Source organism: Dendrobates tinctorius, unplaced genomic scaffold (genome assembly GCF_039654945.1).
Source record: "Dendrobates tinctorius isolate UK_male_01 unplaced genomic scaffold, ASM3965494v1 ptg000232l, whole genome shotgun sequence".
Taxonomy (NCBI): Eukaryota; Metazoa; Chordata; class Amphibia; order Anura; family Dendrobatidae; genus Dendrobates; species Dendrobates tinctorius.
This window is the reverse complement of record NW_027361899.1, coordinates 20096883-20110000: the sequence shown is the minus strand read 5'-3', so window position 1 is coordinate 20110000 and position 13118 is coordinate 20096883. Positions and strand designations below refer to the sequence as shown.

The 13118-nt window shown below is 47.3% G+C and overlaps 1 protein-coding gene across 1 annotated transcript in view; it reads right to left on the bottom strand.

Moving 5' to 3' along the window:
- Positions 1-13118, bottom strand: part of EPHX1 (epoxide hydrolase 1) — a 37586-nt gene that overhangs the window by 1463 nt on the left and 23005 nt on the right. Inside the window, 3 exon segments of the mRNA XM_073556410.1 lie at positions 1-1010; positions 1482-1607; positions 4877-4985. The exon segment at positions 1-1010 is cut by the window's left edge and continues 1463 nt beyond it. Coding sequence (XP_073412511.1) covers positions 809-1010; positions 1482-1607; positions 4877-4985 — 437 coding nt within the window. The 3' untranslated portion in view covers positions 1-808.

Sequence of the window (13118 nt, the reverse complement as noted above, 5' to 3'; positions counted from 1 at the left end):
AGCGGGCATGTGGCGTGCGTCACGTGTGTACAGCGGGCATGTGGCGTGCGTCACGTGTGTACAGCGGGCATGTGGCGTGCCTCACGTGTGTACAGCGGGCATGTGGCGTGCCTCACGTGTGTACAGCGGGCATGTGGCGTGCCTCACGTGTGTATAGCGGGCATGTGGCGTGCCTCACGTGTGTATAGCGGGCATGTGGCGTGCCTCACGTGTGTATAGCGGGCATGTGGCGTGCCTCACGTGTGTATAGCGGGCATGTGGCGTGCCTCACGTGTGTATAGCGAGCATGTGGCGTGCCTCACGTGTGTATAGCGGGCATGTGGCGTGCGTCACGTGTGTATAGCGGGCATGTGGCGTGCCTCACGTGTGTATAGCGGGCATGTGGCGTGCCTCACGTGTGTATAGCGGGCATGTGGCGTGCCTCACGTGTGTATAGCGGGCATGTGGCGTGGCACTGGCTCAACCTGTGTTGAAAAGCATATGGCCAGTGTTGGACATGGAAACTTGCCGCAGGTATTTTGTAAAGCACGGCATGTAGCCTGTCTGTAAAATCCATACCTCTGAACTCTCAGACCCTGCATGTGTAGGGGGTGGGCAACAATCTTGGGGGATTCTTTTCCAGGATAGTTATTATAAAACAATTACTAAAAAATCATCAGAGACATTTCTATAAAAATTCTACAAAGCTCAGACTTCTCTGCATGCTATAGAGGGACATGCGGAGGTTTATGATCTGTGCTTGATGTACAGCCGGCGATGGCTGTGGCTGTGCAGATACTCGGTCTCTCTCATCGGTCACCGAGGACTCTTACTTCTGTTCCACTTTCCCCACAAATTGTTGTATGTCTTTAGCCAAAAGCTCCGGCTCCTCAAAGGCTCCAAAATGACCTCCACGGGGCATGTAACTAAAGGAGACGATATTGAGGAACTTCTGCTTGGCCCAGAGGAGGGGACAATGCACCATCTCATTGGGGAAGGAAGCGATTCCAGTAGGGACCTTGACAGGTAACCTGGAAGACAGACAGGAGCTAGTGAAGACAGCGGGCGGGAAAGAGGGTGAAGATGTGGTTAAAAAAAACAACACAAAACAAATCACAGTTTCAGGCATAATTCCCTTCCTTTTATCCTGGACGTGGAGCTACAGATGAGTATTGAGAGATAGTCGAGGACCGGTGTGACGTGTTGGCACCAACAATAAGAGAAACCTACACAGTTACCACAAAAATCTAGAAAACGATGAGGAGAGGAGAAGTCAGGGGGAGAGGAGGGAGATGCAGCTGCAGTTTCTCATTCAGTGCTTCATGGAACATTAAGATGACGAGAAGGAATGTGGCACACCAGGAGCAACGTCTAGAGTTGCTTATGGACGGTTTGTGATTTTTTTTTTTCTCCAAGATGTAACGACTAATTTACTTTCTGGGTAATGTATGCAGAAAGGACACCCGGGGAAGTGTGTGTGTGTGGGGGGGAAGAGAACATACTTGTCATGGTCGGCAGTGCCCAATCCTCCGCCCACGTTTTCCTTGTAAAACCTCATGGACGACACGATGGTGCCGGTCAGCCAATAGATCATGATGTTGGTCAGAAGATCATCCAAGGTGAATTTTCTGGAAAAGACCAAAAGACCAAGAACTTAGTGTTTAGCGAGGCCTATACACACAATAATCATCATCATAATCTTTGGAACAAGACCAGCAAGAATAAACATGGCGACTACTGCGACGTCCGGAGTCACTAAAGTGACGGGCATTGCAGTCCACCCATTTCCTTAACCCTTTCATGACCAGGTGGGTTTTTTTGTTTTGTTTTTTTTACACGTGCACGGTTTCTTCTTCCAAGAGACAAATTTTTGTCCCCATCTGCATTGCCGTACAAAGACGAAGTGTTATTTACAGGACGAGTTTTAGTATTGAATGACGCAATTTATTTTATCATATAATGGATGGAAGAATGAATTAAAAAAAATCCAAGTGGGGTTCTAAAGGGCAAGTGGGAAGAGCGAGGCTAAGTGCCACAATTGGCGCATCTTAGAGATGCGCCTTTTCTGGGGCGGCTGAGAGCTGATGTTTTTTAGCATGGGGGGAGGGGCCAGTATCCATGGCCCCTTCCCTAGGCTATTAATATCAGTCTGCAGCTGTATGCATAGCCTTTGCTGGTTATTAATTATAGGGGGACCCCATGTCATTTCTTTTTATGGTCCCCCATTTTAATAGCCAGTAAAGGCTAAGTATACAGCTGTGAAGCTCCATGGGTATTACCCCCTTCCCAGGCTATAAACATCGGCCCGGTTTACAGTCTTGTACACTAGTTATTGAGCCCGTTCTATGCTCGGGGTGACGAGCATTGCTAAAACCAGTTTCTATTCAGGGAGTATTTTTTTGATGAAGCCACAAATGGCATGAAATAATTCCATTTGCATCCACACATGGGCGCTGTCCTCAAACCACCAGTCTTTTGCGTATTCAAGAACCACGGCTTTATGGTAAGCCATAATTTTGCACCCCGGTCTCCTAACCTAAAAGGACAGAACATAGTTTTGAGAGAGACTAGATTTTTTTTATTAGTTAAAATGAATTTCTCAATAAATGCTTGAAATACAGTACAGACCAAAAGTTTGGACACACCTTCTCATTCAAAGACTTTTCTTTATTTTCACGACTATGAAAATTGTAGATTCACTCTGAAGGCATCAAAACTATGAATTAACACATGTGGAATTATATAATTAACAAAAAAGTGTGAAACAACTGAAAATATGTCTTATATTCTAGGTTCTTCAAAGTAGCCACCTTTTGCTTTGATTACTGCTTTGCACACTCTTGGCATTCTCTTCATGAGCTTCAAGAGGTAATCACCAGAAATGGTCTTCCAACAGTCTTGAAGGAGTTCCCAGAGATGCTTAGCACTTGTTGGCCCTTTTGCCTTCACTCTGCGGTCCAGCTCACCCCAAACCATCTCGATTGGGTTCAGGTCTGGTGACTGTGGAGGCCAGGTCATCTGGCGTAGCACCCCATCACTCTCCTTCTTTGTCAAATAGCCCTTACACAGCCTGGAGGTGTTTGGGGTCATTGTCCTGTTGAAAAATAAATGATGGTCCAACTAAACCCAAACCGGATGGAATAGCATGCCGCTGCAAGATGCTGTTGTAGCCATGCTGGTTCAGTATGCCTTCAATTTTGAATAAAACCCCAGCAGTGTCACCAGCAAAGCACCCCCACACCATCACACCTCCTCCTCCATGCTTCACGGTGGGAACCAGGCATGTAAAGTCCATCCGTTCACCTTTTCTGCGTCGCACAAAGACATTGTGGTTGGAAACAAAGATCTCAAATTTGGACTCATCAGACCAGAGCACAGATTTCCACTGGATAATGTCCATTCCTTGTGTTCTCTAGCCCAAACACGTCTCTTCTGCTTGTTGCCTGTCCTTAGCAGTGGTTTCCTAGCAGCTATTTTACCATGAAGGCCTGCTGCACAAAGTCTCCTCTTAACAGTTGTTGTAGAGATGTGTCTGCTGCTAGAACTCTGTGTGGCATTGACCTGGTCTCTAATCTGAGCTGCTGTTAACCTGCGATTTCTGAGGCTGGTGACTCGGATGAACTTATCCTCCGCAGCAGAGGTGACTCTTGGTCTTCCTTTCCTGGGGCGGTCCTCATGTGAGCCAGTTTCTTTGTAGCGCTTGATGGTTTTTGCCACTGCACTTGGGGACACTTTCAAAGTTTTCCCAATTTTTCGGACTAACTGACCTTCATTTCTTAAAGTAATGATGGCCACTCGTTTTTCTTTACTTAGCTGCTTTTTTCTTTCCATAATACAAATTCTAACAGTCTATTCAGTAGGACTATCAGCTGTGTATCCACCAGACTTCTGCACAACACAACTGATGGTCCCAACCCCATTTATAAGGCAAGAAATCCCACTTATTAAACCTGACAGGGCACACCTGTGAAGTGAAAACCATTTCCGGTGACTACCTCTTGAAGCTCATCAAGAGAATGCCAAGAGTGTGCAAAGCAGTAATCAAGCAAAAGGTGGCTACTTTGAAGAACCTAGAATATAAGACAAATTTTCAGTTGTTTCACACTTTTTTGTTAATTATATAATTCCCCATGTGTTAATTCATAGTTTTGATGCCTTCAGAGTGAATCTACAATTTTCATAGTCATGAAAATAAAGAAAACTCTTTGAATGAGAAGGTGTGTCCAAACTTTTGGTCTGAACTGTATAACAAACTTGTATGGAATTAAAGGGATACATCTAAAAAGATAAAATAATTTGGGACGGAAGATCATTTTATAAAGGCATTTATCCTAGCTATCCAATCAGAGCAAGGTGAAAATATCTCTCCAACTTACATTTCATAGAATGGTATATAAGTATCCAGGTTTTTTTTTTTGTAATATTAAAAGGGAAGCTGTGAGAATAGTTCCTAGTTATGGAATACCATCTTCAGGCCAGTTAACGTGATATAAGTTCTCAAGCCTACATGGAGAACTTAGGGTCGTGTACAGGTCGTGTACAGGAAAAATAAAGATAAATAAAAGGCTATTCTGGCGTTGTGTTTCCTACTCTTCACGGCATTTACCGTATGACTTATTTTTTTTATTTGGAAGGTTAGAATTTTACGGATGCAGCGATACCGCATAGTTTTGTCAGCCTCGGGGGACTTAAATCTGCGATTGTTTAGTCACCACCCCTGACCTGTCCATTTTAATAAGTTGTATTCCCCATTAAATAGCAGTTCTGGAGCGTCGTTTCTTAGCTGCATCGTTCTTCCTTTATTCCTCCCGGAAACCATGTCCCACCATGATTCTAGCACAGACCCACAGGGGGATAATGGCTGCCATCGCTCCCCCACAGATAACCCTCCACGTACTTATCCAGGCCTCCATCCTCGTAATCAAGGAAGTCAGGGTCGGTCCAGGTGGAAAACTTCTCCAGGATATAAGCACAAAGTCCCACCGGAGAGCTGTTTAAGCCACATCCTGCAAGAAAGAGACAGATTAAAAGTGAGTTCAAGTATCTCAGTATCAGGTGTGTAAATGTGCTGATAGGCGACGGGGTGAGAAGAAGTTAAAGTACATTGGTAATGACACTCTAAGGCAATTAAAAACTCCCAGTAAAAAGAAGAAAAGGGAAGGGGGGAGGGGGAGTGTGCAGCTGCAGCTTGTGTGTGTCTGAGGCAGTATGGCGAGAGGAAGGGGATGCAGCTGCAGCTTCTCTCTGTCTGAGTCAGCATGGTGAAAGGCGGAGGACGCAGCTTCTCTCTGTCGGAGTCAGCATGGTGAAAGGCGGAGGACACAGCTTCTCTCTGTCGGAGTCAGCATGGTGAAAGGCGGAGGACGCAGCTTCTCTCTGTCGGAGTCAGCATGGTGAAAGGCGGAGGACGCAGCTTCTCTCTGTCGGAGTCAGTATGGTGAAAGGCGGAGGACACAGCTTCTCTCTGTCTGAGTCGGCATGGTGAAAGGCGGAGGACGCAGCTTCTCTCTGTCTGAGTCAGCATGGTGAAAGGCGGAGGACGCAGCTTCTCTCTGTCTGAGTCAGCATGGTGAAAGGCGGAGGACGCAGCTTCTCTCTGTCTGAGTCAGCATGGTGAAAGGCGGAGGACGCAGCTTCTCTCTGACGGAGTCAGCATGGTGAAAGGCGGAGGACGCAGCTTCTCTCTGTCGGAGTCAGCATGGTGAAAGGCGGAGGACGCAGCTTCTCTCTGTCTGAGTCAGCATGGTGAAAGGCGGAGGACACAGCTTCTCTCTGTCGGAGTCAGCATGGTAAAAGGCGGAGGACGCAGCTTCTCTGTCTGAGTCAGCATGGTGAAAGGCGGAGGACGCAGGTTCTCTCTGTGCCCGTATCAGCATGGTGAAAGGAAATAAATGAAGCTGCAGCTTGTCTCTGTGTCTGAGTCATCATGGTGAAAAGTGGGAGATGAAGCTGATGCCTCTCTCTGTGTAAGTCAGCTTAGTGAGAAGAGGAGGATGCAGCATCAGCTTCTTTGAGTCAGCACGGTGAAAGGAGGGGGATGCAGCTTCACATTGTACCTTAGTCAGCATAGTGAGAAGAGGGGGATGCAGCTGCACCTTTTTTGAGTCAGCATGGTGAAAGTAGGGGGATGCAGCTTCTCGATGTGCCTCAGTCAGCACAGTGAGAAGCGGGATATGAAGCTGATGCTTCTCTCTGTGTAAGTCGGCATGGTGAAAAGAGGATGCAGCTGCTTTGTCGGAGTCAGCATGGTGAAAGCAGGGGGATGCAGCTGCAGTTTCTCTCTGTGTCTGAATCAGCATGGTGAGAAAAGGGAGATGTAGCTGCAGCCTCTCTCTATGTGAGTCAGCATGGGGAGAAGTGGTGGATGCAGCTGCTCTTTATGAATCAGCAGGCTGAGAGAGGGGGAGGAAGGGGATGCAGCGTCTTTCTTTGCCTAAGTCACCATGTTGAGAGAAGAGGGACGCAGCTGGAGGTTGCGATTGTGACTCAGCATGAATAGTAGACGATGCAGCTGCAGTTTCTGTTTTGTCTGACACAGCGAGCCGAGAGAGGGTCGGGAGGGAGATGCAGCTGCAGTTTCCATGGAGTATAGACATTTTATTGATTCTCAGTGCATCAGGAAGAGCCCACCCAGCAGGCTGCAGCAGGGGGAGATGAAGCATGACCCCCTTTTGGACTACAATCAGCCAGTTTATGATCAGTTCCGGCCTCATGGAAACCACGTAATCATTGCAATCATCTTGTTGGTGACGGTTTGAGAAGCAGATTATGAGTAGGCACGCGCTGCACATTAAGGCTGCAGATACACGGGCGGCGGCAGGCAGCGAGGGACTTGGCGCAGCGCCCGGTTATTTTATTAATAATTGCTTTTAAACAGGAGCAGATGCCGCTTGAGAAAGATCAAAGTCTGATCCAGAAACATATCTGCAATTAGGTGAAAGAGCGGCGGCAGAGATCTCAGATCAACGGCCTTCATTCATGAAAGTGACAACTGGAGACGTGCCTGGTTATGTATGGCGCTGGCGACACAGAGCCGCTCCGCCGCCGGCCACCGAGGATACAACAAAAGGTATCTAGAAGAATTATCCACTCCTTAAAGGAAACCCGGCACTGCCTGCTCTGAGAGCCAACTATAAATCTGTAGTCTCCAATTTGTGGCCTTAACTGTTGCACTCTGCAGGGAAACTACAATTCCCAGCATGCTCTAAAAAGGCTCCTCCATGTGACCTTATTACAGAACTACAACTCCCAGTAATCCCTGATAACTGCACCTCGAGCTCTGCCCCGCTGCAAAACTACAATTCCCATGATTCACCAGGATCTGACATTAAATGGAGGTTTATGCTAGGAGCTGCCCAGATTGGGGATCACTGGAGGTGGCAATGGCCTCTGTACCCCATAGTGCAAGAAAGCTGCGCCTTACACTACACCTCATCCTCACATAGTGCATGTATGCTGCTCAGAAATGTCCTCCTACACAGGACGCCGAGGCGAAAACCTCAACACAAGCGTCAGATAACATGGAGGAGGTATACTATCTCTAACAGGACAGATGGCGCCAGGATGGAAAACACATTTACACCTCAAGTACAAATACTCCTCTCACCTAATAGTAACACATATGGAAGACATTCATCTATAATATGTAACAGCACAGTATATAGAGGATGTGTCCCGTGCGGTGTAGTATATAGAGGACGTGTCCCGTGTGGTGTAGTATATAGAGGATGTGTCCCGTGTGGTGTAGTATATAGAGGATGTGTCCCGTGTGGTGTAGTATATAGAGGATGTGTTCCGTGTGGTGTAGTATATAGAGGATGTGTTCCGTGTGGTGTAGTATATAGAGGATGTGTCCCGTGTGGTGTAGTATATAGAGGATGTGTCCCGTGTGGTGTAGTATATAGAGGACGTGTCCCGTATGGTGTAGTATATAGAGGAGGTGTCCCGTGTGGTGTAGTATATAGAGGATGTGTTCCGTGTGGTGTAGTATATAGAGGATGTGTCCCGTGTGGTGTAGTATATAGAGGATGTGTCCCGTGTGGTGTAGTATATAGAGGATGTGTCCCGTGTGGTGTAGTATATAGAGGATGTGTCCCGTGTGGTGTAGTATATAGAGGATGTGTCCCGTGTGGTGTAGTATATAGAGGACGTGTCCCGTATGGTGTAGTATATAGAGGAGGTGTCCCGTGTGGTGTAGTATATAGAGGAGGTGTTCCGTGTGGTGTAGTATATAGAGGACGTGTCCCGTGTGGTGTAGTATATAGAGGATGTGTCCCGTGTGGTGTAGTATATAGAGGACGTGTCCCGTGTGGTGTAGTATATAGAGGATGTGTTCCGTGTGGTGTAGTATATAGAGGATGTGTCCCGTGTGGTGTAGTATATAGAGGATGTGTTCCGTGTGGTGTAGTATATAGAGGATGTGTCCCGTGTGGTGTAGTATATAGAGGATGTGTCCCGTGTGGTGTAGTATATAGAGGATGTGTCCCGTGTGGTGTAGTATATAGAGGATGTGTCCCGTGTGGTGTAGTATATAGAGGACGTGTCCCGTGTGGTGTAGTATATAGAGGACGTGTCCCGTGTGGTGTAGTATATAGAGGATGTGTCCCGTGTGGTGTAGTATATAGAGGAGGTGTCCCGTGTGGTGTAGTATATAGAGGAGGTGTCCCGTATGGTGTAGTATATAGAGGATGTGTCCCGTGTGGTGTAGTATATAGAGGATGTGTCCCGTGTGGTGTAGTATATAGAGGATGTGTCCCGTATGGTGTAGTATATAGAGGATGTGTCCCGTATGGTGTAGTATATAGAGGATGTGTCCCGTGCGGTGTAGTATATAGAGGATGTGTCCCGTGCGGTGTAGTATATAGAGGAGGTGTTCTGTATGGTGTAGTATATAGAGGATGTGTCCCGTGCGGTGTAGTATATAGAGGAGGTGTCCCGTGTGGTGTAGTATATAGAGGAGGTGTCCCGTGTGGTGTAGTATATAGAGGAGGTGTCCCGTGTGGTGTAGTATATAGAGGATGTGTCCCGTGTGGTGTAGTATATAGAGGATGTGTCCCGTATGGTGTAGTATATAGAGGATGTGTCCCGTATGGTGTAGTATATAGAGGATGTGTCCCGTGCGGTGTAGTATATAGAGGATGTGTCCCGTGTGGTGTAGTATATAGAGGATGTGTCCCGTGCGGTGTAGTATATAGAGGAGGTGTCCCGTGTGGTGTAGTATATAGAGGAGGTGTTCTGTATGGTGTAGTATATAGAGGAGGTGTCCCGTGCGGTGTAGTATATAGAGGAGGTGTCCCGTGTGGTGTAGTATATAGAGGAGGTGTCCCGTGTGGTGTAGTATATAGAGGATGTCTCCCGTGTGGTGTAGTATATAGTGGAGGTGTCCCGTGTGGTGTAGTATATAGAGGAGGTGTCCCGTGCGGTGTAGTATATAGAGGAGGTGTCCCGTGTGGTGTAGTATATAGAGGAGGTGTCCCGTGTGGTGTAGTATATAGAGGATGTGTCCCGTGTGGTGTAGTATATAGAGGAGGTGTCCCGTGTGGTGTAGTATATAGAGGAGGTGTTCTGTATGGTGTAGTATATAGAGGAGGTGTCCCGTGCGGTGTAGTATATAGAGGAGGTGTCCCGTGTGGTGTAGTATATAGAGGAGGTGTCCCGTGTGGTGTAGTATATAGAGGATGTCTCCCGTGTGGTGTAGTATATAGTGGAGGTGTCCCGTGTGGTGTAGTATATAGAGGATGTCTCCCGTGCGGTGTAGTATATAGAGGTGTCCCGTGCGGTGTAGTATATAGAGGAGGTGTCCCGTGCGGTGTAGTATATAGAGGAGGTGTCCCGTGTGGTGTAGTATATAGAGGATGTGTCCCGTATGGTGCAGTATATAGAGGTGTCCCGTGCGGTGTAGTATATAGAGGAGGTGTCCCGTGCGGTGTAGTATATAGAGGATGTGTCCCGTGTGGTGTAGTATATAGAGGAGGTGTCCCGTGTGGTGTAGTATATAGAGGAGGTGTCCCGTGCTGTGTAGTATATAGAGGAGGTGTCCCGTGTGGTGTAGTATATAGAGGATGTGTCCCGTGTGGTGTAGTATATAGAGGATGTGTCCCGTGTGGTGTAGTATATAGAGGAGGTGTCCCGTGTGGTGTAGTATATAGAGGAGGTGTCCCGTGTGGTGTAGTATATAGAGGAGGTGTCCCGTGTGGTGTAGTAGAATTATCATTTCTTGTATATGCTGCAATACTAAAAATTACAACAAAAATTTTTATTTTTTTTTTAAATTATACACATACTTTTCACCAATTGTGTTACATTATTATCTGTGTTTAAAGGGAACCTGTCACCAGTTTTGTCATATAACAGTTAAAAATACCATCTTACTCACGTCAGTGCTGCATTCCCCAAATCCTTATATAAGCTCCTGACTCCTCGTGTAGCCCCAAAAACCTTTTCGAATTCTCCAGCGCTGTATGATAATCGGGACCATCCAGGCTGAAGGGCGTGACTACGGTCCTCTCCACCCCTCCCCTTGGCTGCAGAAGTGCGCATCCACGCAGGAGGCATCATCCAAGTCAAGGACAGCAAGCAGAAGCCGGGAGAAGGGGTGGAAACCACCGAAGCCACGCCCATACAGCGATGGAGAAATCAAAAAGGTTTTTGGGGCTACACAGGGGGAGTCAGGGTTATATAAGGATTTAGGGAATGCAGCACAGGCGCTGAGTGAGATGATATTTTTAGCTGCTATGAGACAAAACTGGTGACAGGTTCCCTATAAATATTTTTGGAATCCAATTTGTGTGTGATGAATCTGAACTAAATAGTCTAAGCTGGTGAAGTGAGAAAAATTAGGCAAAAATTACATTTATGGGATCAAATAACTAAAAATTGACATGTGCATATGTCAATACATATTCACTCCCTTTTCTATGAAGCCCCTAAAAATTTCTGGTGCAAGCGATTACCTTCATAAGTCCCATGCTTAGTGACAGGACGTCTCCTGTGTGCAATCTAAGTGTCACATGTCTGTCAGTATGTACACTTTTCCCTATTCTGAAATTCAACATAGGCTGTAACACCATTAACAAGAGGCTCCACTAACCAAACACAACCATGAAGACCAAGGAGACCTCCAAACACCACCATGAAGACCAAGGAGACCTCCAAACACCACCATGAAGACCAAGGAGACCTCCAAACACCACCATGTAGACCAAGGAGATCTCCAAACACCACCATGAAGACAAGGAGACCTCCAAACACCACCATGCAGACCAAGGAGATCTCCAAACACCACCATGTAGATCGAGGAGATCTTCAAACACCACCACGTAGACCGAGGAGATCTCCAAACACCACCACGTAGACCGAGGAGATCTCCAGTCCAAACACCACCATGAAGACCAAGGAGATCTCCAAACAAGTCAGGGACAAAGTTCTTGATAAGAACAAGTCAGGGTTGGGTTATATATATAAAAAAAAAAAAAATATATATCTCCCAGTCTCTAATGATCCCCCAGAGCACCATCAAATCCATTATCATTAAATGGAAAGAACACGGAAGAGAGGGCCACTCACCAAAACTCTCAGCCCGGGAAAGGGCATTAATCAGAGAGGCAGCACAGAGGCCAAAAGGAAACCCTGAAGGAGCTGCAGAGTTTTCCAAGCAGAGACTGGTTTATCTGTCCAAACGACCACAATAAGACGTACACTCCATAGAGATGGCCTTGATGGACGAGTGGGTGGATAAAAGCTTTCACTTAGGCTAGTTTCACATTAGCGTTTACGGCCGCAGCGCCGGCTGCGCACGGCCGCCGCTAAGCCCCGCCCCCTGCCGCGCCTCCGCCGGTAGCTCCACCTACGGACGCATGACGCTGCATGCGTCCACTATCTTTAGCACTGGGGACGCAGGCCGTGCGCAGTATGCGTTTGGCGGCGCATGCGTCCTTTTGACGCTGCGCCAACCAGCGCCAAATGCAACAGGTTGCAATTTGGTGCGCTCAGCGCAGCGTCAAAAGGACGCATGCGCCGCCAAACGCATACTGCGCACGGCCTGCGTCCCCAGTGCTAAAGATAGGGGACGCATGCAGCGTCATGCGTCCGTAGGCGGAGCTACCGGCGGAGGCGGGGCTTAGCGGCAGCCATGCGCAGCCCGACGCTGTGGCCGTAAACGCTAATGTGAAACTAGCCTAACACAGAAAAATTGTTAGGCTCGTTTTGCCAAAAAAAACGTGAGAGACAGTGACACCCCAAATGTTTGGAGGAAGGTGCTGTGGTTAGACGAGATCACAGTTTAACTTTTAGGCTACCAAGGTAAACGCTATGTTTGGTGCCAAACCAACACAGCTCATCACCCCAAGAACACCTGTTTTTCGACAGCAGGGACAAGTCGAAGTCGAGGGGAAGATGGATGGTGTGAAATACGGGGATATTTTTGAGAAAACCCGGTTTCAGTCTGTCAGTGATTTGAGACTGGGACGGAGGTTCAACTTCCAACAAGACAATGACCCAAAGCATACTGCTAAAGCAACACTCGAGTGGTGTAAGGGGAAACGTGTAAGGCTAAGTGCACACATACCGGAACTCTCGCGGAAATTACCGCGAGAATTCCGGAATTCTATTCCGCGGGAAAATCGCATTTTAAATTCCCGCGATTTTCCCGCGGAAAAACTAGCATTTTGCAAGCGTAAAATCACGCGGTTAAAACCGCCGCGGAAACGCGAAAAAACGCCACGTGTGAACTCAGCCTAAATGTTTTGGAGTGACCTAGTCAAAGCCCAGACATTAATCCAACTGAGAATCTGTCTTCAGACATGAAGATTTCTGTTCACCAGAGGAAACCATCTAACATGAAGAAGCTGGAGCAGTTTTGCCTTCAGGAATGGGCAAAACTCTCAGTAAGGGGATGTGGAAAGCTCATGGAAACTTATCCAAAGTGACTTGCAGCTGTAGCCACAAAAGGAGGCTCTACAAAGTACTGACTTTTGGGGGGTGAATAGTTATGCACACTGAAGTTTTCAGTTATTTTGTCCTATTTGTTGTTTTCTTCACAATAAGGCTGAGTTCACACGTGGCTTTTTTTCGCGTTTCCGCGGCGGTTTTAACCGCGAAAAATAAGCATCCCATGCGATTCCGCAATGCTGTGCTAATGC